Source organism: Podospora bellae-mahoneyi, chromosome 3, assembly GCF_035222275.1.
Source record: "Podospora bellae-mahoneyi strain CBS 112042 chromosome 3, whole genome shotgun sequence".
Lineage (NCBI taxonomy): Eukaryota > Fungi > Ascomycota > Sordariomycetes > Sordariales > Podosporaceae > Podospora > Podospora bellae-mahoneyi.
Window position 1 is genome coordinate 3,021,366 of NC_085882.1, and position 18,999 is coordinate 3,040,364.

Genomic DNA, 18,999 nt, shown 5'->3' on the forward strand with positions numbered 1-18,999 from the left:
CTACCTTGAAAGTTACTATTCAATATTTTCATACCTCCTGACTACCAAATTCATAGAACCTAATCTCATATGCTGTAGTCCCGCCATGACTAAACACATGTCCGCGTGAATGACCTCCCTCTCACACCCACCCATAACATGACACCAACCAACCCACCACCACCACCACACCCCCCTGATGATATGACAACAACATGATATGATATGAACCAGCCAAACCAGACCCCTCTCCAGAGAGGCTTCAGATAAATAATGCGCCGCCATAAAAAGCCGGAAAGAAAACCAGATTTATACAACCATGTTTTTTTCCGTCTTGGAAGCTTTTCTAAGACAAAAAAAAAAAAAAAAGAGATACAATATTACAGAAAACATACAACAACATCTTTCTCATGAATGCGTTATCAGACACACCCACAAATAATCTCTCCTCCAGACAAAAACTTTACAGCTGGTGGTGGCTCTGTTCATCCATCGCCTTGATGCGCTTCTTCAAGAACTCAAACGATGAGAAAAACACGGCGTTCACAGCGCACGATCTCCCCATGCTCACACCAAGACCGCGGTACATGTTGCGCTGAAAAAAGGCAATCTTGACCGGTTCGACTTTTTGGCCCTTGGAGTACATGAGCGAGTTGCGCTGGTAGATGCTCTTGGCCGAGTCGACTGGGTCTGTGGTTGTTGATGAGCGAAAAATTAGAACCATGGTCACACACACGACAGATCCCACCAAACACTTACATATCAGGGCCCAAGATACAATGCCACAGAGGCCGCCTGCCACCAGCACCGCCAGTGGGTTAGAGTGTGTCCCATCTCCTCCAAATGTCGTCAAGAGCTGTTTGCTGCTCTCATACGTCATAAAGTATGTTCCTGTGCCGAGGGTATCGCGCACTTTTGTAAAGTCAGTATCAAATCCCCCTGTCTCCCCTCAAGAAATCAAACTCACAGAGATGTAACCGGAAACCAGTATACAACCCCCCAATCCCCCTATGCTTGATGATATTCCCCATCGTCTTCAGCGTCCCCTTGTTCTGATAACTCGCCGCAATAGCATGGCTCTCGGGCTTTGGGCAATTCTTCTTATCCGCAATCAACACTGACACTTGGGCACTGAGCTTCGTCAACTCGAACGGGCAGGCTATGGCTGTTATGCAAGACCCCGCCGTCATCCCAGCCGCTCCAAACGTGGCAATCGACCAAAAGTTCGGATATGACCCTTGCTGCGCTACCTGTGCCATCACATCCACCCCAAAATGTCTCTTGACCCAGTCGCTGTACGCATACTTTGACCGTTGGTAAATCGAAAAGGATATCGTCCGAACAAGCGTAATGCTGGCCATCGGTGCTGTCACTCCTCGGAAGAACCCCCTAAACTTCTCCGTCTGATATGTCCGCCGCACGCAGTCCACAAAGCCATTATACCGGTATGTTTGCATGCGCGTCTTGACGCTGTCGAGAGGAAACGTCGTCAGGGTGGAGAGCACGCTCGAGGCCGAGGCGGCCACCTCGACACGGTAACGCTTGAGGAAGCGCTGATAAAGGGCATTGCTGCTAAGGGGCGTTGGCTGGTTCGTCGTCGCAAAGCGGGGGTCCGTCCTCGCCGCTGACGCGGTTGTTGCGGAGGAGGAGGAGGTGGTGGTGGTACCACTACTGTTAGTGCCGCGGCTGGAGCTAGTAGCTTCGTTCTGGTTCACGTTGAGCTGGTGTGGTTGCTGCTGCTGCTGCTGCTGCTGCTGTTGTTGTTGGGAAGGAGGCATGATGGGAAACGGAGGTCGGTGGTGACTGTGGGCTGCACCATCTTGTTGGAGGAGGATTCTCTGGCGATGGTCGTTCTCGGCGGACTGGAGCTCAGCAGGCATGCTAGCTTGTCCCTGCTTTTGTTCTGTCTCTCAGGTGATTTTTTGTCCCCTCGTTCTCCTCTTTCTCTCTCTCTATCTATCCTGAGCGCCGGCCAGCTAAAAGACGGTGGCCTCGGGAGCAGCCGAGACCAGAGTCCTCAGCAGCGCGGTCGCAGAAGGGTCCATCAAGAACCCCCCGCGGGTCCGGTCGAAAAAGGGGCCGTGCCTCTGGCTCTTTGTGTCGATGGGAAGAGCTCCAGGCTGTGGTGGTGAGTAAACTGGTGGGTAATCTGTTGATTTCCGTTTGTATTCTCGCGGGATGGGAGGAAAGGTAGGTCGTCAATGAGGAGGAACGGGACCGACGTGAGGAGGGGGGGTAGGTCGGGTGACAATTGGTGGATGGGACGGCCGTCGAGCTTATCGTTTGTGTGGTTGTGCAGCAGCAGTTCAATGCATTTGCAATTGACGAGAGTGGTGCTTTTCGAAAGGTAGATTGCGGGGTCACGACACACAAAGAAGCTTCCTATCGTCGCTGGTTGGCGTGGGCAAGCTCCAGCAACTCTCCACCATGACCAGATGATTCAAGGGCGCGGTAAGAGCGTCGGCTGTCTAGACTTTTAGCGGCTAGTCCCGACCTCGGCGAGGATCTCCTTACCCGAAGCTCTGCAATTGCGGTGAAAGAATCAAAAAGCTGTGTTTGCTAAAGAGCGAAAGGCCGAAGGAGAAAAAAAAGCTAGCTACGGCCTGTTTTCCGCGTGCTTGCAGCTCTCGCTGCAATGTGTTTTTTTTTCCCCCGCGGTTGGGTTGAGGTGGGAGGGGTCCTACGATGGCTTCAATCCGACTAGGCTAACGTCATTGCTGCAGCATCGTCTAACCTGATTAGGCGACGGGATTCAAACACATGCAATTCGTGAGATGGGCGAGACTCCAAGAGGGGTTGGTGATGGGTGATGGGCACCAGTATATAAAATCAATCACAGACAAATCTGTATCGCAGACAAAGAAATGCGACAGAATTGTCCCAGTGTAGCATGCCACAAGCAGATCAATCTTCCAATCTCTTGTGCTCCCGTCCCATTTTCCTCTTGAATGCGCTGATGTGAGTGACAAGATGGCCCTTTTCCGCCGGGACACAGCATGCGCCCCCCTCCCACCTTCAGACAACCGCGACAGCTCATCCACTCATCATTGACATCTCAACCAAGCTTTTTGCTTGTATCTCCCTCCCCTCAGCCTGGATAAAGCCGACACCCAATCTGCGCCCGCCTATCCTTTATAGACCCGCTATATCAGGGTATCTGCCTGTCCCAGTCCCTTTCCTTTCGCTTGTGCTCATATTGGCGCAGTTTCGACTGTCTTGAGTGTTTCGTTTCGGAAGCTCGACTCGTGTCGTGAAACTTGAACTGCCTTTTCCCACCATCACAAGCCAGCTCAGCTCAGCTTCCAGCCCACCTAGATAGATAGCAAGGCAAATGCAGTTGTCAAACCGCATCTCCCGCCCCTCGGTTCCTGCCGGCCATCGGCCCAGGCACGCCTCACATGGTGTACTGTCATCACCATGCAGCACAAAGCTTCCCGCAGTCTTGGCGACCACCATTAGCCACCACCCTCCCTTCATTGTAAACCGCAAAAATCACCTCAAACACAACCCCATACTCTCATTCAACATCCCCACCACCCCCTCCCACCCCCTCCACCTCAACCCCCGTTCCTTGACAACATCCCCCCCCCTCTCCGCCAACCTCTTCTTCACCTTCTCGCTAGCCTTCTCCACCTCCTCCCTCTCCCTCAGCAGATGCTTCCAGCTCTTCCTGTCCACCCTCGTCCTCTCCCAGTGCACCCTCACCAACGTCTTGCAAATCCTGTGCTCCAACCCCCTCGACTGAGACGCCGCGTGAAAAAACCAAACCGTCCTCCTGATCCTCTCGGGGTGGTAGGTCGCCAGGTTGGACCTATCCCGAAAGGCGAGACGGAGTTGGTCCCGGATCACGTACCGCGCCGGCTTGGAGTACTGGACTGCCTGGAGGGCTGAGCGGTAGAGGTGCCGGTACGAGGTCAGGAGTTCGGTTGTGGTGGGGGTTGTCATGACGATGAAGATCTGGTGTTGAGCTGAGTCGAATTTTGCAGTGTGAAGAAACTGAAGAAAAGGTAAAAGCGGTTGTAAGAAAGCGAGAGATCCAATGGCTTCAGAAATTCATAGCTTGTGTGCACGGACCATATGACGGACTGCCGTCTTTTTGAGATGGCTTAAGCTTAAGAGCAGCAATATTCCCAATGAAGACACCAAATAGATTCAATACAACCAATTGATACAGAGTACCATCTCTGCCTAATTCAAGGTAGCTATCCAAGACGTCCGCAAACATTGTAGTATATACTACGACTGTAATTATACATTCCGCTCCCCATTCCTTCCCTTCCAACCCATGTTCTATCAACACACCAAAAAAAAACCTCATTCAAAGTGGTGTCACTGTACTCCCGCACCTCTTCCAGAACAAATTCCCTATGTGGAGAAGCAAAGAACCGAAAGCCATACCCAGCAGCCCATCTCGATGAGCAGTGTTCCCGCGCCATCTATATGCATTCAAGAAACGAACCACACATCCCTTCTCTATTCAAAGTGCACTCTTCCCTTTCCATGTCTAATCACCCCTTTGATCGATAGGAGCGTACTGTCCGCTAGGACTCGAGCCATCACGGCCCATAAGCCTTGACAACCAACCGCCCAAACCTCCTCTACTTTGTTGCCTGGAGGACTGGGCCTTGGGATCACCGACCGACGTTGGTGGATCGATGTTCAGTCCTGGAATCGCACTTCCCGGTCCAAATCTCGCCGGCAAGGCGCGGCCTCTGATGTCAAGGGGCGGAATGGGCGACCCGGAGCGCACGAGCGGATCGGACTCGGCGTGCAAGGCTGGCGTTGAACCAGCAGGTGTGCCCAGCGCGCGAGTGGCGTCGCCAAAGAGGGCGTCCATGTCCTCGAGACGGACACCACGGGTTTCTGGGTAGATAAAGTATACTAGGGATATTGTTAGACTTTGACTTTCAAAAAAATTAGCAAGGCAGCGGTCAACTTACCAACAACGAAGCTGACGGCACACCAGAATGCATGGACAAGGTACAACCTCCAGTGAATCCAGTCTTGGAGAATGGGTGTCATCTGACCCACCAACCAGTTGCAAGCCCAGTTCGTGGCTGTTGACAGACTGGCACCCTTGGAGCGAATCTTGAGAGGGAGAATCTCCGGGGGGTAGAGCCAGGGAATAGGTCCCCATGAGTATCCGAACGCAGCATTGTAGATCATGACCATGATGACAACCATTGTTGGCGTCGATGGCACGTCGATGTACAAAAAGTACGAAATGGATGACAGCGAGAGGACCATCATAACAGCACCGGACAGCAGGATAGGCCTCCGGCCCCACCGGTCCACCATGTACCATGGCGGGATTGTCGACAGTAGGTATGTGATACCGTTGAACCCGGCCATTAGAATAGCGTCGTGACCAACCCAACCAGCTGACTCGAACACCATCGGCGCGTAGTATGAGATAACGTTGATACCGTTGAGCTGGGCCAGAGCCTGTGCTGACATGGCGATAAAGACTCGCCTGCCATACCGCTTGAACATCTCGGAATATGTGCGCTCGCCTTCCTGCCGTTGGAGGAGAACGTCCATCTTAATGTCGCGGAATTCCTCGCGAGCGCGGGGATCGTGAATGTCACCGCCACCGTACAGGTTGGCAATAACCACGATACCTTCCTCGTCATGGTCGTGGTCCAGGAGCCATCTAAAATGGGTTAGCGCGCGGTTCACATGCGTGGTGTAAGTGGTAGAGACAAACCTGGGCGATTCGACGATAATCAGACTACCCAAACCAAGAAGACCTCCCATAATGCATTGCATCATCAAGGGCAGCCTCCATGAGGTGTTGCTCTCAATGAAGCCACAGAAATAATCCACCCACACCGAGGTCGTGTAACCAACAATATTGCCGGTAAACTCAATGCAGGCGAGCTTTCCACGGTTGTGTGGAGGTGAGATTTCAGACTGATATACCGGGACGATAGTTGAGAGCATGCCAACTCCCAAACCAGCCACAAACCTACCAACCATCATCATGACCATGTTCGTCGCGGCTGTTTGCAGCCCACCTCCAACGAAGAAGATCATTGATCCATACAGAATCGTTTTTCTTCTCCCGATAATATCTCCAATATGCCCAACACAGAGGGACGATATTAATGCACCAATTTCCAAGATAGCAACCATTGTTGCTATTTCTGCATTGGAAGGTTGGTGGAAATACTCCTTGAAAAAGGGACCGGTGATGATCCCCGACATCACACCCTGATCATATCCGAAGAGAAACACGCCTAAAGAAACGAAAATAGAAGTAAAATAAATCAACGGCTTGCCCGTCAGGCCGTGGATGGAACTCGAGCTGCCCGTCATGATGGTGGCTAGTAGCTGTTCTGCCTTGCTAACGTGACGGTGCGCAGCAGTTGGGATGTGGATTGCCTCTTTGCTAACAGCGCCAGTGTAGCGAGAGGATGACCGGCTTCTGCTAGAAGACGGCTCTTGGTATTGGACTTTCTTTTTGTGTTTGGGATGGCGTTTGATGACACCGGCAAGGGCTTCGTCGTCGTTTAATCGCTTGCGCAAGGGATCTTCTTCAGCGAGCTGCTCGGCGATATCGCCCGTGTCGGTCCACGAAGAGTTCCCTGAGTCGTCCTCCGACTCTGAACTCGCGGGCTCATCAATGAAATGGCCCTGTCGGGATGATCGGGAGGTGTTATTGTGCACAGGAAGGGTTCGGAGGGGAATGTTCGAGGGGAAACGGGACGGGTTGGAAGTCGGAATCTTGTCGGTTATGGGGCTGGTTCGCAGCAGCCTCCGTCTGCAGTGGGAGAGGGTCGAGTTGGAGATGTCTGTGTTTTACAGTTGCCGGCTCCGCAGAAGGCGAAGACATTCGGTCAGATGACTCTGGGAAATGCAGAAAGCTAAACAGCCAAACAACAAAAAACTAGGCACGCTGCAGTGTCTGTCCCAATGGGAGATGCGGCGGTGGTGTAAGTTGGCACCCTTTGACGCACGGGGGTTGACCCCGGCTGCCCTGTGGGCGGATTCAGCGGAGCCGCCAAGCCACCATCCCGCAAACCAGGGGGTCCTAAAAACGTCCACTCATCCCCGCTGCCTTGTTCAACCATCTCCACAACCAACTTTTCGTCCTCTTCTTACAGCACGCCAAGTCACCCCCTCCAATGTCAATCCTGCAAATCGCTGCTGATACCGGCAGCCGGCACAGAAGAGCCCTGGGCCAATCTTCATCTTATCACGTTTGACCCGTCTGCCGACTTTAGGGGTTCAAAAACCCGCGGCCATCCTGTCATCCTGTTAATGTTGTTCCACACACAAAATCCATGGACTCTCACAAGACGACTTTGAGCTCATCACGCGGCAACCTATTTTCGAAATCGACCGCCTCTGCTTAATCAGGCAACCCACCACCCTGTTCAAGTCCGACGGAAACTCGAATAGATGCTGTTCTGGAGGGGTCAAATGTTTGAAACGTGAAACATGCTGTTCCCCTCACGCCGTCCCACGTTGTCTGTCGTTCCATGACTGTGGGTGAGGCGCGATTCCAGCTCACGAGCTGACATGCCTGTGAGGTTGCGCAAGGCTCGCCTCAAAAAGCTCAGCACCGGCTGCAGTACGATTCAACCAGGCTGAGGAGTTGAACCAACGAGCGCCGATGTTTTGACAATTCACACCCATCTGGGTTTCTTCAGCGTCATCCAGCTTGAAACAGCCCACGCCGCAGCCAGCTGATGTTGGTGATGCAACAACAACCCATAGAGCCATTCGGTAGACGCTAACTGACACAGCCATACTTGAATTCACTTGCCGGGCGGCCGAATGCCTTATATATATCAAACAGCTTCACTGCCATGCAAAATATGCAACGTCAGGACGAAATTCTGCGAGGCTTCCACGCCCCTCCCTTGCATCCGTTGTGCCCCTGGGCTCAATCATGCAGAAGCTCCCTTCCCGCGGCCGCTATGATATTTCTCGGGAGACAGGAGATATGGACCATCCCAGAAGGGAAGTCGAGCATGAATCGCCAGACCGGGGACTGAATGATGCTGAGCTCAGGAATGGGGCAATTCAATAAAGGCCCCCTGCATGGCTGTTTTTGAGATCTAGTGATATTGCTAACCTTCATTACAGTATACGGACGTCGGCGTTCGTCCTACGATACACATGAAACGCTGTGTTCGCTGAAATTTCCAGATGCAACTATGCGAGCCAGATCGTGGGGGGAAAGAGAGTACTATAATGGATGGTACTCGGGCCGGATAATATTTACGGAGTGTTGTCGAGTTGCCCAACTTGTCCTCTCGACCGCGGTGTCAGGATTCCAGAACAGTTTGTATTCAATGAGCCGCCAACAACAGTTGCTTGCTGTATCATATTGGAAATCAGGTATTGCCCCTACTTCTGATACGATAAAGCACAAGGTGTTGGCCAAGACCACCTATGTTGTCTTGCAAGTATTAATTTCTAGAAATTAGAATTGTCTCTTGTCTAGAGTTATAATCGTAGTAGGAGCAATATCCAGCGCTCGGACCATTCATTTCATCTTCTCCCGCTCTTACAGCAACCCAATCTTGCCTTGCATGGGACGAAACAGTGGGAATGCAAGTCACATCTCGAGCCGACCGAAAAACCTTGGTCTGAGGCGTTCGTCCATCGACAGGGGTGGGTGAGGTGTTTTCTCCAAAACACCAGTGACTGGTGCCCAGACTTTGGATCTCGGAGCAATGAGAGACGACTCCCTTGCGTCCAGCTCATCGTGCATAATGGTGGTCTCCCTTTACCCATTATCCATACATAGCTGGCAGTGCTTTTCTGCCTCTGGCCTCGACGTGTCGGACCACACTGCTACCATCTAGGAGAATACATAACCAGAATACCGAGCTCGACCTGACGCCTGCGCCGCCACAGCTTCCGTCATCCTAGTGGAGAGGCCAAGTCACCGATACCGACACAGCCAACGGCTGAGCCGAATATAGCATCGGTTGAGGGTACTCCGTACACAGAAAACAAAAGAACAGAGCAATAAGAGAAGTCAGGTTGCGTCGTATCTATAATCTCGGCTTCCATCAACACTCGAGCTCTCTTGATCAGCCGGTTGGCCCCGAATCTGACGGTGATTTCACAAGAGGCTGGGGTTTGGTTCCTGGAACAGGCAAGTGGACAAGGGCACCCGGCCAATCGCGTGAGCGCAACCGAGGTGTGGGTCACCCTTGCGTGCCACCGAAACGGGGCGCGCTATCCTGTGTTCTGTGTTCCTGCCGCGGACGTTGGGTGAGGTGAGTGGCTCGACAGTGGTTGCCCCAGGGCATTGAGTTTTATAATTATTGCGGCGATCCGACTGCTGCCCGCCCGCAGCTCCTCCTCGTCGCCTGTTTTTCCAGCTTCTCCCCCCCCCAACCCCAATCACCACAGCAATTATATCTGCGCCATAGCATTTATCTGCTCCCGATCCATTCACTCCGAGTATCGCATGCTGCTCCCGACTACAGAATAACTCCAATCATTAGCGCATGGTTTTCAGACGAGAGGAGGACGCCGACGACGACGATCAGTTTGCGCGCAAACAGAGCTGGCAGTAAGGAACCACGAACGAGAGGCTGGGAGCTGCAGCAAAAGCCAGGGTCCCCCACCGCCAGCATCCTGCGATCCCAGGTCACGACTATCGATCACGGACGAAAAGGCGGAGACCTATTCAAAAGAGCTGAAAAGTCAACTGTGAAGGGGGAGTAACTTTGTCAATTGCGTAAAATCGCTTGGGGAAAGAAAGGGCAATAACGAGGAGAGGCCACCGACAAAATCTGAAACACAACAAACACCCGAGACAATTCCTACGCGCGACGGTCAGAAATCGCAGCGACAACAACACACAATGGGGTCAACAAAATTTGGCAACTTCGAGGTGAGCGCGCACCTACCGGCATCGCATGCAGGGTTTTGCGCAGGGACGAAACTAACCACAAACTTGGGATCAGGACTTTTGTCGTGACACAACTCTTCCAGTCTGCAATGTAAGCCATCCCAACAGTCGATCACTACAGTGCCAATTGGTCCCCTCAGATGCTGACCAGACACAGGTTCTCTCAAAAACCCATAATCAGGATGGAGATTGGGGCGGATGCAAGTTGAGAGGCATTACGCTGCCAGGCGAAGATAGATACCTCGGTAACTTGGGTATGATGTCCCAAGGGTCTCGCGTCTTTATTTACAGATGGAATTCCTGACATTTTTTTAGGATCGATTCTGCTTGCGGGAATTGCTATTCTTGTCACCATCTCTCTTATTCTTAAGTCGGAAAGAAAAAGGGCAGCTGTCGGACGAAGGTCAGTGCATTATCGTGCGCACGTCAAACCTTTGGACAGGAGCTAACGGAACTGCAGGGAAATGCAAGTGTTTTTGGTCGGTTATCTGCTTGTGTCTATTGCGGAGATTTTCTCGATAGGAGAATTCCCCTTGAACGACCAAGTACGAGTGGTTTTCAGCGCTATCCACATTGGTGCTATCGCGGCGACAACATGGCTGCTTTTCATCAACGGTATTGTGGGTTACCAGCTGATGGATGACGGCACGATTCTCTCCCTCGCACTCACCATCGGCTCGGCACTTGCATGGCTCATTGGTGTTGGATACATCGCCCTCGACACCGGTTACCAGTGGACTACCCAATGGCAGGGCAGCCTTGATCCTCCCAACCGCAGCATTGCGCTCTACGTCACCTACCTCCTCCTGCCCCTGGTTTGGGTTGTCTTTTTTGTCGTCCTGGAGCTCGTCCTCGTCATCAAGGTGCTCGGCGAGACGAGGCCGTTGCTGTTCCTGGGCGCGGCAGCTCTCAGCTTCGCCGTGGGTCAAATCTTCAACTTTGTTGTCAGCCCCTACATTTGCAACGGCACGTCAGGCGCCATCGATGGTTCTCTGTTTCAGACATTATTCACCTTGGTTGCGGTTACGGTGGTGTGGTTCTTTTGGTCTAGCATCACGGAGGACGACTGGCCTATTCAGCCGACGCAATACCCATAAAGTAATGTTTTTTTTTTGGGGAGGGGGGGGGGGGCATTCATGCAAACAAAACACCAAAACCAAAACGAAATCGAGTAACGATTTGAGATACCCGCGCAGTTTTATTAATGACAGCAGCAAGCAAGCACACACACTTTTATGGGAGCAACGGAGTTTTACAGCGGTTTTTTTTTTCTTTTTTTTCTTTTTTGACGCTCTTTTGTCATTCATATCTTGGGGGGGGGTGGCGGTTATTGATATTTTAGGGACGAAGATGAGGATGGAAGCGATACACAGCGAGCGAGCCGAGATGAGTGGAAGGGAGGAAGGAAAAGTGGAAGAGATTATGATACCAAGGGTTTAATATGGATTAACTACATACGGAAGTGCGAACCTGCACAAGGGAAACGGACGATCGAAGGGGAGAGTGAGTTGAAGTATAACTTTCCACCGAACGATATATCATTATAGCCAGACAGAAAACGGGGGGTTTGGTAGGAATGGAATGAGAGAAAAAGAAAGAAAGAAAGTTAATGTGAATTCGATGTGCGATACAAGTGGGGATGAATGAATATGGTGGTGGGTTTGTGTTGTTGTTGTTGTTGTTGTTGTAATGATGTTGTGTTGGGTTGGCGAAGCGGAAGCGAGTTGAATTAGAAGATGTACATGTCTGTTTTTCGTGTGTTTTTGAGTGTTTGGCTGCTTGGTAGATACCCTGTTCGAGCAATCGTGGTTGTCTAGTCAGGAATGGATAGCAATGCAATGCGTACAGAGAGAGTGTGGTTTATCATATTTTGCGATTATTATGAATGGCCTTGACTACCATCAACAAACCAAGCATTAGACAATTGATAGTTAGCGGTAAAAAGAAGATACTACAGTCCCATAAACTCCAACCCCAAAAGTCCCACACCAGCTCTTCTTTGTGTTGCCTTTCGTTTCCTTCCTCTCCTCATCACCACCACACTACGAAATATCCATACTTGTATTTTCCCAGCCCCAACCCCTCTCCATCCTACACTCTTTCCCCTTTGTATCCTCCTCATCAATACTCCCTCAACCCCAACTTCCCCAGCTGAATCCTAGGAAACACGCCCCCCGCAACCAACACAACCCCCAACACCACTCCCACTCTCGACACCCCCAACTGCCCCTTTACATAATCCGTCCACGCCGCGCTCCCCGTAGTCGCCAGAATCATCAGCAAAACCCCATACCCAAGATACCGATGCCACTTCCAGACCTTCTTTGCCTTCTCCTCCCCTCCCCACACACTGGGCGTGACATAAATCGTGAAACCAAACAGATACTGCAGTCCCAGCAACGAGACTGTCGCAACCCCCAAATAAGCGTGCACAGAGTGGAAGTGAGGCAGTTTGTTGGCGTGTTTGTTTGTTTCGATTATAACAGTTCCTGATAGGAAGAGCAAAAAGGATAAAAGGTGAAGCCAGGCGTGGAATTTGGCCGCGCGGGTTTTGGCTAGGGGGAGGGATTTTGTTGTTGGTTGGAGGAGGAGGATTGCTTCTGTTGCGACGAGGAGGCCGGTGAGTTGGAGGATTGGGTGGGGCACTAAGAGAGGTAAAAGGGGGTGGTGGGTTAGGAGGGGGATGAGGATTGAGAGGAGGAGGAGGAGGAGGCCGGTTTGGGAGAGGATGCCGGTTCCTGTTGAGGGGAGGTTAGTCAAAGGGAGAAATGGGAAGGGAAAAGGGGGAAACAAACCGAGATAGAGGTTGCGGTACATGGGGGCGTTGGGGCGTTGGATTGCGTCGCCTGGTCGGCCTAGGAGGGGTTCGTTTTCGTTTGGTTGTTGATGGGTGTCAGATTCTTCCTGGTGAGGGTGTATCTCGTCCGGCAAGCGCGGGAGGGAAGGGGTGGTTGTGGAGGTCATCTTGAATGAAGGGGACTCTTATAAGAGCTGTGGAGGGTATGAGTTGGTGATGGATGATGATATGGCTAGGTTTAGTCTCGAGCCAGCACGAACCCAAACGAAAATGGCTGCGAGTAGCTCGAGTGGGAAGTCTGGTTGCTGATATAGACGGTCTCAGACACAAGTCGGCGGGGAAAAGGCGTGAAGTTGACAGACGCCACAGACGACACAACCCAGCTGAAGGAGCTGGAAAGGAAAGGGCAAGGGCAAAGTGACGCGGACAAGATCGTCGGCTTGTGTCACCCTTTATGCCGCTTCTCCCCCCCAAAGCTATCGAATCATTACCAATCCGGTCACAAGTTGACGGAAGAAAAACATGCATGCATCACGCCAGTTAGTGAAACTAAATCGGGAAGCCATTAGTTTCAAGCCTCTGCCGTCTATTTTGAACTGTAAGCTCCAGGTGATATTCCACAGCTAAGATGGAGTCTTGTCGTCAAGTTAAACTTTCCCCAGAGAGATCACCTCACTTGCTTATGATGGCGCGGTCCAGGTCGGTGATGACGGCACCGAGGCGGCCGAGCTGAGAGACAAGCTGGCTGACCAATCACTTCACACCGATTTTCATGGCCCCAGTTATGCGGGGTCGCTCCCGTTCGGACCGGTATCTTATCAATTTGTGCCGCCGTGTGCCGATGTGCCCCGCGTCTTCATTTCTCGAACCTGCATCCGAGAGGACGGCCGGCCGATTGTGCATGTTTTCTGTTAGTCACCTCCGGTTGCTTAGGGTGTCGGAGAAGGTGTCTAGGACTCTAGAAGGACCCATCGGCTCGCCTCCATCTCCACTTTCAAAGGCAGGCCTGCCGTCGGAGCTGGCCGACTTCCACTCGTTCTTCTGTGCGGGCCACTGGGTTGGGGAGGAGGCGGATAGGTGATTGACGTTGGATTTAAAACGAAATCGTTTCCCCTGCTCTTGTGTCATATGCTTTGATAACGATCGTTGATACGGCCGGCATCGGTTGGAAGTGAGAGGCTTATAAGTGTGCCCTCTGTGCCGCCTTGAAACGACATATCATCTATTTGGCCTTCTTACCTTCAATTGCACTTTGAACCTCACAGTTGCCCACCATGGCTGATGATTACGGATACGCTACCGAGGCCGTCCCGGCCACTTCGGTCTCTGCCGAATACATCGACAAGACCTTGAAGTCAACCGCCATTGGTAGGTGCAATTCTGTTTCACGGCAGGATGCCATGCTAACCATCTTGCAGATTTGGTCTCAGCCACTCTTGGAGGTGAAGTTCTTGGCTTCTCAGACCAATGGTTTGCTGATGCTGCCAACTTGATCAACCCACTTCCCCCAGTTAGAAAACCGGGGAAGATGGTTTACACCGGTGCCTGGTATGACGGCTGGGAGACCAGAAGACACAACACTGAGCCCTTCGATTGGGTGGTGATCCGCCTGGGAGTTAGCTCTGGTACTGTCGAGGGCATTGAAGTCGACACTGCCTACTTCAACGGCAACCACGCCCCTGCCATCTCAGTGGAGGGCTGCTTCAGCCAAAACAACGAGGAGGTCCTCTCATGGAAGGGAGGCCGTGGTGGTTGGGAGACTATTCTCGGGCTTCAGGAGTGCGGCCCCAGCCAGAGATTTGGGTGGAAGTTGGAGAATCCCACCAACAAGCAATACACACACGTCCGTTTGAACATGTACCCGGACGGTGGTATCGCCAGATTCCGCCTCTTTGGTCATGCCGTTCCCGTCTTTCCAGAGGATACTAATGCCATCATCGACTTGGCTGCGGCCCAAAACGGAGGTGTTGCTGTCTCGTGCAGTGATGAGCACTTTGGAACCAAGGACAACCTGATCCTGCCTGGCAGAGGCAAGGATATGGGAGACGGCTGGGAGACAGCTCGGTCTCGTGGTAAGGGTCATATTGATTGGACCATTATCAAGCTTGGAGCGCCGGCTTACATCCAGAATTTCCTTGTTGACACGGCTCACTTCCGAGGAAACTACCCTCAAAGGGTTGAGCTTGAAGCTATCGAGTGGAAGGGAGATGGTGAACTCGGGCCCGATGCTGAGGGTTGGGTGAAGGTAGCAGAGCCGATCAAGACTGGCCCAGATGCTGAACACCCAGTAGACAGCTTGGTCAAGGACAAGGTGTTTACCCACGTCAAGCTCATCATTGTGCCTGACGGAGGCGTGAAGCGTGTCAGAGTGTTTGCGAAGCGTGCCGTTTGAGCCGTCGAGGTGAAACTGACTGGGAGCGGCGTGGCGGTTGGACGTTGAACAAACTGAAGGGATAGATAGAAAAAGAAGGACAGATAGCCGAATCGAACCGATTGATGTCACCAAACGAGACCATATTAAGCCATGTGACCCAAGATCAATAGCGACAAGAGTTGGATATTGGTTCAAAGAGATCATCAAACAAGGAGATTGAGATTAATGGTCTTCGTCTCTCTTATCCAACGCACGGGCCATCGAGGTGGGGAGGGCTGCGACTCGCGGTTGAATGATGCGGCCAAGGGCCAAAGCCCAGACTTTAAACATGCCTAACGCCTCAAGAGGGAGCGCAACTGTCGGGTCAAACGCCGTTTTCTAGCTTTCATCTCTCGATTTTTCCAAAACGTTGCCCACTGGACTGGACACAGAGTTTTTGGCGCACCGCCAAACCCGAATGCGCATGCCGATTGCCCACGGATAACCCCTTTGCCTCGCCCATGAGCAGCCGCCCCGGACACGCAACACGCACGCATGCCAGCTCAACCGTAGCACCCTGAGCCATGGATCTCGGGGATTCAGACGGCGGCTTCGATGCCGGCTTTGGTGGCCCGGAAAAGAAGCGCCCACTGCCCGCCGACCTGCCGCGGTCACTAGACGACCGGAGACATGCTCCCGCCGAGTTGCTGGTGCCCGAGACGGAGATGTACGACGGATGGCAGGGTTGGTGTCCCTTCAACCTTCCCCTTTTTGCTCTCCCACGTCATACCGTGTGCTAACTCACAAGTCTTTTTGCTTTTCAGGACAATCGCAATTCCTGACCACGCCCATCACCGCGAAGCCGTTATCGTTTGGCAACCTGACGCTGGATGACCCCAACTACGAGGAGGAGTTGACAAAGGGCGGCCCGGACAGCGAGAAACGGCTTATGGAAATGCTTGCCGCCCAGGCCGCACACACAACGAGCGCCGTGTTTGAGGACGAGGATGTGGTCGCTGCCGATCCGAAGCGGTCCGAGGAGGAGAAGAAGGATGTATTGCAGAGGACGTTCATCATGGCCGCCAGCAATGGCAACCTGGAGTCTGTAAACAAGATATTGAACGGAAAGGCCAGGGAATACATAGACGTGAATGCGCCAGACGACGAGGGGACGCCGGCCCTCATATACGCGAGCTGCTTTGTTAGTGCTATTAGCCATGCGCTCTCCCGGAAATTGCCCATGCTAATTGTTTTGGTGGTAGGGACACGAGTCGGTGGTACAGGCGTTGATTGACGCGGGAGCCGATGTCGACAAGCAGGATCGCAATCAGTGGAGTGCTCTTATGTGGGCCATGACAAACAGACACAAGGGAATCGCGACGATACTTTTGGACAATGGGGCGTCGCCAGATAAGAAGACCTCGACAGGGAGGACGGCGTTCGATTTCGCTGGCCAGGATAGCGACATGAACTTTTACCTCAACGACAGTGGCGGGTATGGCATCGGAACGGTCGGGCTGGACGATGACTTTTATAAACCTGGATTTTCCCAGGACAAGTTCGAGGAAGAGTTGGCCGAAAACGAAATGCGCCGACGCATGATGATGGACAGTGCTAGGGATCTGGAGGTGGACCTTGGCAACATGGGCATCGATGACCAGCCTGAGGTTTGTAGCCCCTATTTAACCCCTTTTTTTTTCTGAGCTGATGCTAACAATCTCAGACCTTTGATGAATTCGATGAAGAAGAACAGCAGGAGTTTGACTGGTCAAGATGTCTTCACGATCAAATGTTTGTTTTCCAGGAGAGCGATCTCGACACGATCCTAGACATTGTCATCACCAACATGACACCGCAACGATCTCCAACTCAGAAACCAGTACCAGCAAACATGATTTTCCTCGGGGCCAGATATGCGCATTATCACGCCAGTCCAGAGTTACTGGCGAAGCTACTGGTAACAGCTATGGACAAGATCAACTACGTGGTGGAACAACACCAATGGGACATGACTATTCTTGCGTTCTGGATGTCCAACGCCACGCTTCTTCTACATTACCTCAAAAAAGACGACGGCCTCGTCGAGGCCACGACCGAGTTCCAAGCGCAATTGGCCGAGCTGATTAACGAAATTTTTATTCTTATCGTCCGCGACGCCGAGAGACGCCTGGACAAGGTGCTCGAACCGGCGATGCTCGACCACGAAACGATACCGGGGTTCGAAAACATCACGTTTCAAAACGAATGGAAGCTCTTCAAGAGGAAAAAAGAGGTGCAAGAAGAGCCTCTCGAGAAGCGATTACGACCTCCGTCGCCAAAACAGCGAGCGAAGCCCTCGCCACGAAACGTTACTTCCCTGCTGTCGTCCACCCTTTTTGTGCTGGATCTTTATGATGTTCACTCGGTGATCACGGCGCAGATTTCTTCGCAGCTGATATACTGGCTCGGGGCGGAGCTGTTCAACCGCATCATGTCCAACAGGAAGTACCTGGCGAGGACGAAGGCGATGCAGATCAGGATGAATATTTCTGTCTTGGAGGACTGGGTGAGGAGCAACAACCGGCAGCCGGAGCATTATGAAAAAGGGGAGATGAAGTCGACGGGGGAGACGTTGTTGGAGGCGTCGAAGAGGCACCTGGCGCCGGTGATTCAGCTGCTGCAGTGGCTGCAGTGTTTTTCGAGTCTGGGGCAGGACGACCTGGAGGCGCTGGTGGGGACGCTGCAGCAGTTGCGGAGTCTGAGTCCGCAGCAGCTGTTGCATTCGGCGGCGCATTATAGGCCGGAGGTTGGGGAGGGGGGACTGCCGAAGTCGGCACAGAAGTATTTGGCTGCTGTTCAGAAGGAGCGGGAGGCGAGGAGGAAGGTGGCTGGGGAGGGGTCATCGCCGGGGAAGAATAAGAATGGAGGTGGTGAGGTTCCGATGTCGCCGGCGGAGGGCGGCGGGGGGATGTTTGATGAGGAGGTGGAGGAGGCGCCGGCGAATTTGCTGCTGGATCCGGCGTTGATGCTGCCGTTTGTGCTGCCTAGCGTGACGGATATGTTGGTTAGTTATGGGGCTGGGTTTGGGGGGGTGAATAGGGAGCGGGAGAGGAAGTATTTGCCTAGTATACCGCCGGAGTTTTTGGAGAGGATTGAGAATTCGACTGGGCAGAGTGGTGGGGGTGGAGGGGGGATGGGAGGGGGAGGGATAGGGGGGATGGATAGGGGGCAGAGGTTGTATGGGGGGAGGGATTGGGAGGATGAGGAGTAGAGTGGGGGTTAGGGGGTTAGGGGATACTCTATAAATTCAAATGATAGATGGGTTCTCTTTGCTGTATGGGTGTTTGTGTATAAGGGAAGCTACCAGAACAAAGAAGCATAGATGGGGGGGGGGTTGTGATGGTTTCAGGAGAGAATATTTCCAGCGTTATTGTCCATTTACTGTTGGACTTGGAAGCAAGACTCAGGGGCAGAAATGCAGACTGGGCTGGGAAGCGTTGATTGATTGCTATCCTTGGACATAATACAGTCATTCTGCTGTAATTTACACATTCTGTCTCGGTGGTTGATTGCTTTTTTTTCTTGGGAGTGTTGGTACTCTGCAAGCTGCAAGGGACGGGACCAAACCTACCTACGGCTGCTTAGTTGGGCCATTGGGCTTGTCTTGCCTAGGTGCTTTTCTTTTCTTCTTTTCGGCACTGAACGACACCTTAATGGTCAGCGGCCTTCGCCCCTCCTCTCTCCGACTCTCTGTCTCTGGTTCTTCTTCTTCTTTTCTGCAGGTACAGCTCCTCCATCATTGGACGGGTACTACTCTGCGAGGTAGTATAGAAATTTGACACATCAGCATCATCATCACCGACCTCGGCACTCTTCTGTTTTTCACCCTGTTTTGAGTTCTTTTCAAGCTGTCTTACCTACGGACTGTTGTCCGGTGCTTCTTTCCCTCTTCTTCCTCTGGCCACAATTCGGGCTGCCATGCATGCTCTGCTGCTGCTGCTGCAGGTACGG

The 18,999-nt window shown here is 52.4% G+C and overlaps 7 protein-coding genes across 7 annotated transcripts; 3 read left to right on the forward strand and 4 right to left on the reverse strand.

Annotated features, from left to right (window-relative positions):
* Positions 1–7: 7 nt before the first annotated feature.
* Positions 8–1,859, reverse strand: QC761_308800 (uncharacterized protein; the record flags this gene model as incomplete). Its single annotated transcript, XM_062878025.1, has 3 exons — positions 8–669; positions 739–891; positions 947–1,859. The coding sequence occupies 3 exons, from the start codon at positions 1,857–1,859 to the stop codon at positions 443–445; spliced, it is 1,293 nt and encodes a 430-aa protein (XP_062733854.1). The 3' UTR covers positions 8–442.
* A 1,612-nt stretch (positions 1,860–3,471) lies between these two features.
* QC761_308805 (uncharacterized protein) lies at positions 3,472–3,924 on the reverse strand (the record flags this gene model as incomplete). Its single annotated transcript, XM_062878026.1, has 1 exon — positions 3,472–3,924. One exon carries the CDS (start codon positions 3,922–3,924, stop codon positions 3,472–3,474), a length of 453 nt encoding a protein of 150 aa, XP_062733855.1.
* Positions 3,925–4,483: 559 nt separating this feature from the next.
* On the reverse strand, positions 4,484–7,369 carry HGT3 (Ribulose bisphosphate carboxylase large chain; the record flags this gene model as incomplete). Its single annotated transcript, XM_062878027.1, has 4 exons — positions 7,278–7,369; positions 5,687–7,228; positions 4,920–5,632; positions 4,484–4,860 (listed from the first exon to the last, which is right to left on the reverse strand). Exons 2-4 carry the CDS (start codon positions 6,295–6,297, stop codon positions 4,484–4,486), a joined length of 1,701 nt encoding a protein of 566 aa, XP_062733856.1. The 5' UTR covers positions 6,298–7,228; positions 7,278–7,369.
* QC761_308820 (uncharacterized protein) lies at positions 7,055–11,751 on the forward strand. The gene is given in 6 exon segments (XM_062878028.1): positions 7,055–9,841; positions 9,915–9,950; positions 10,017–10,113; positions 10,175–10,262; positions 10,320–10,971; positions 10,983–11,751. The coding sequence occupies 5 exon segments, from the start codon at positions 9,812–9,814 to the stop codon at positions 10,954–10,956; spliced, it is 888 nt and encodes a 295-aa protein (XP_062733857.1). The 5' UTR covers positions 7,055–9,811; the 3' UTR covers positions 10,957–10,971; positions 10,983–11,751.
* QC761_308830 (uncharacterized protein) lies at positions 11,696–15,223 on the reverse strand. Its single transcript, XM_062878029.1, has 2 exons — positions 12,655–15,223; positions 11,696–12,597 (listed from the first exon to the last, which is right to left on the reverse strand). The coding sequence occupies exons 1-2, from the start codon at positions 12,821–12,823 to the stop codon at positions 11,981–11,983; spliced, it is 786 nt and encodes a 261-aa protein (XP_062733858.1). The 5' UTR covers positions 12,824–15,223; the 3' UTR covers positions 11,696–11,980.
* On the forward strand, positions 12,083–15,048 carry DAL2 (Allantoicase; the record flags this gene model as incomplete). The annotated part of the gene is made up of 2 exons (XM_062878030.1): positions 12,083–14,024; positions 14,075–15,048. The coding sequence occupies exons 1-2, from the start codon at positions 13,931–13,933 to the stop codon at positions 15,046–15,048; spliced, it is 1,068 nt and encodes a 355-aa protein (XP_062733859.1). The 5' UTR covers positions 12,083–13,930.
* Positions 15,224–15,593: 370 nt separating the features above from the next.
* QC761_308850 (uncharacterized protein) lies at positions 15,594–18,259 on the forward strand (the record flags this gene model as incomplete). The annotated part of the gene is made up of 4 exons (XM_062878031.1): positions 15,594–15,753; positions 15,834–16,210; positions 16,272–16,676; positions 16,733–18,259. The coding sequence occupies 4 exons, from the start codon at positions 15,594–15,596 to the stop codon at positions 18,257–18,259; spliced, it is 2,469 nt and encodes an 822-aa protein (XP_062733860.1).
* Between the last annotated feature and the right edge of the window lie 740 nt (positions 18,260–18,999).

What these genes read in the sequence shown, in the direction of transcription:
- QC761_308830 (XM_062878029.1), bottom strand. Translation starts at nt 12,823, where the DNA reads ATGACCTCCACAACCACCCCTTCCCTCCCGCGCTTGCCGGACGAGATA. An exon ending in GTACCGCAACCTCTATCTCG is followed by an intron (nt 12,598 to 12,654) that starts GTTTGTTTCCCC and finishes TCCCCTCAACAG; the next exon opens with GAACCGGCATCCTCTCCCAA.
- QC761_308820 (XM_062878028.1), top strand. Translation starts at nt 9,812, where the DNA reads ATGGGGTCAACAAAATTTGGCAACTTCGAG. An exon ending in CAACTCTTCCAGTCTGCAAT is followed by an intron (nt 9,951 to 10,016) that starts GTAAGCCATCCC and finishes GACCAGACACAG; the next exon opens with GTTCTCTCAAAAACCCATAA. An exon ending in TAGATACCTCGGTAACTTGG is followed by an intron (nt 10,114 to 10,174) that starts GTATGATGTCCC and finishes ACATTTTTTTAG; the next exon opens with GATCGATTCTGCTTGCGGGA.